This window comes from Montipora capricornis, chromosome 2, assembly GCF_036669925.1.
Source record: "Montipora capricornis isolate CH-2021 chromosome 2, ASM3666992v2, whole genome shotgun sequence".
NCBI classification, from domain to species: Eukaryota; Metazoa; Cnidaria; class Anthozoa; order Scleractinia; family Acroporidae; genus Montipora; species Montipora capricornis.
In genome coordinates this window covers 65,654,334-65,656,336 of record NC_090884.1, presented here as the reverse complement: position 1 = coordinate 65,656,336, position 2,003 = coordinate 65,654,334, and the positions used below count along the sequence as shown (strand labels likewise).

At 46.7% G+C, this 2,003-nt stretch overlaps 1 protein-coding gene across 1 annotated transcript; it reads right to left on the bottom strand.

Annotated features, from left to right (window-relative positions):
* Positions 1 to 863: 863 nt before the first annotated feature.
* LOC138037651 (uncharacterized) lies at positions 864 to 1,391 on the bottom strand. The gene has a single exon (XM_068883554.1). The coding sequence runs from the start codon at positions 1,389 to 1,391 to the stop codon at positions 864 to 866; it is 528 nt and encodes a 175-aa protein (XP_068739655.1).
* Positions 1,392 to 2,003: the final 612 nt, after the last annotated feature.

The following is a 2,003-nucleotide window of genomic DNA, read 5'->3' as shown; positions in this document are numbered from 1 at the left end:
AAGAACACTCAAAGCAACTGTACACAACACAATGGTCAGGGAAATGGGAAAAATGTGTTTTCGCTCACCTCAGAACACAAGATTATCAGTAGTCGCGCGTGTCATGCAAGTTTGTCTAATGACATCACACATCAAAACACGCGCTTTCATTGGTCCCTACTATAATCCCCAGGGAACCTTACATTACACTACGTAGCCTTACATTACACTTTTCATAGCACGATCGAGAATTTTTCTGCCTGCTGCCTACTACACGGCATTAAGCTGGCCGCCTCGCAAGTCTCGCGTCTTCGCTCGGCTTGCTCGTTGGCGATAAACAACTAACTACTGCATTTTCCTCCGCACTTGTTTATTGAAATGTCCTTCGAAAATAGTCGGAAATGGCATTTCCGAGACCCTAAATTTCAAAAATTTCAGGGGGAGCATGCCCCTAGACCCCCCTACTTTTGGAGCGCCCTTGGCGCTCGAAACATTCTTCCTGTGCGTACATGTACCGGCGCGGGTTCGTGTGAAAAACAACCCATTTGGTTTGAACAAGTGTCTTTATTTGACGTCTCGCTGAGCTCTTCGCTCACACCTTACACCTGTCAAACTGAATGACAGGGTAAAATGTTACACAAATGTAAGACAGGAGGACGGGAAAAACAAAACGAAACACTTACGTCTTTCTGGGCTTGTAACACGGACCGCGTGGCCTACAACTAAAAACCGAACTAATTGTGCAAGCGCAAAAACTAAAACGAGCCTGAGTTGTCACGCAACGTGACATTGTAAACCTTGCGGCGCGCTAGGGCCGCTACATGGCTCCCCTAAATGGAATTCATTTACATAAGAACGTTCTGAAAATCACTAATCAGCTAATGTCAATCGTTCTGGGCACTGGCTTCTCCGGCGGGGGTGACATCCTGGTGTAGGGTTTCTTCCTGGGCGAGCAATAGAACGAGTTTATGAATCGGTCGTTCCAACAGCTTACGTTTCCCATCTTGAACTAAGAGAATTTGAACCTTTCGTATTCGACCATCTTTACTGGGGAGAACCTCTGTTACTCGAGCGAGCGGCCACTGAGTACTGGGTAGGTCGTCGTCTTGAAGCATAACGATATCTCCTACTTTACACTCTCGCTGATGCATGTTCCATTTTTGTCTCGCGCAGAGAAGAGGAGAGCATTCCCGGCGCCACCTGAACCAAAACTGATTAGCCATGAAGTGTACACGTCTCCATCTCTTTCTTGAATACAAATCCAATCGTTCGAAACTTCCAGTTGGGGGGAGTACAATATCCGTTTTTGAAGTCAGCAAGTGATTCGGCGTAATGGGTTCTGGAGAACCAGGCTCTGGCAAGTTTTCCACAGTAAGTGGGCGACTATTGATGACATTCTCTACCTCTGTCATTAGGATGCGTAAAGCCTTGTCATCTAGTTGACTTCCTTGTTCTTGTAACAGGATCGAGAGAACTGATCTGACTGTTCGGATAATTCTCTCTCAAACACCTCCCATATGCGACGAAGCAGGCTCGTTTACGGACCGCATGGTCTAAAGCGCAAGGGCAAAAACTAACACGAGCCTGAGTTGTCACGCAACGTGACATTGTAAGGCTAGCGGCGCGCTAGGGCTGCTAAAGGTACACCTTCAAAATCTCACGCTACGCCACTGAACAGGTAGGAGAAACCAGAGTTTTATGAATGAAGTTCTCCCCACGTTCTTAAAGCAGTCAACTTCATTGATAGCAGTCGTTGACCTCTCCCTGTAGTAGAGTGCATCTGAATATTCCTAAACAGCTGTAGCGACTGGAGCCAGACAGGAACCTCTAGGGCAGCAAAATTTCAAGTGGACGTTAAGGAGGGGGAGGTCTGACCTAAAATTCCAGTTGACGTTAAGCGGGGACAAAGTGAATATGTTGACGGCCCCTAACCGCATCGTCCACTTTCTCGCTCCGATCGATCATTGTTTCCAGCTTTTTCAATTTGTCGTAGTAACAACTGTTCGATTACGATTTGTTTTCTT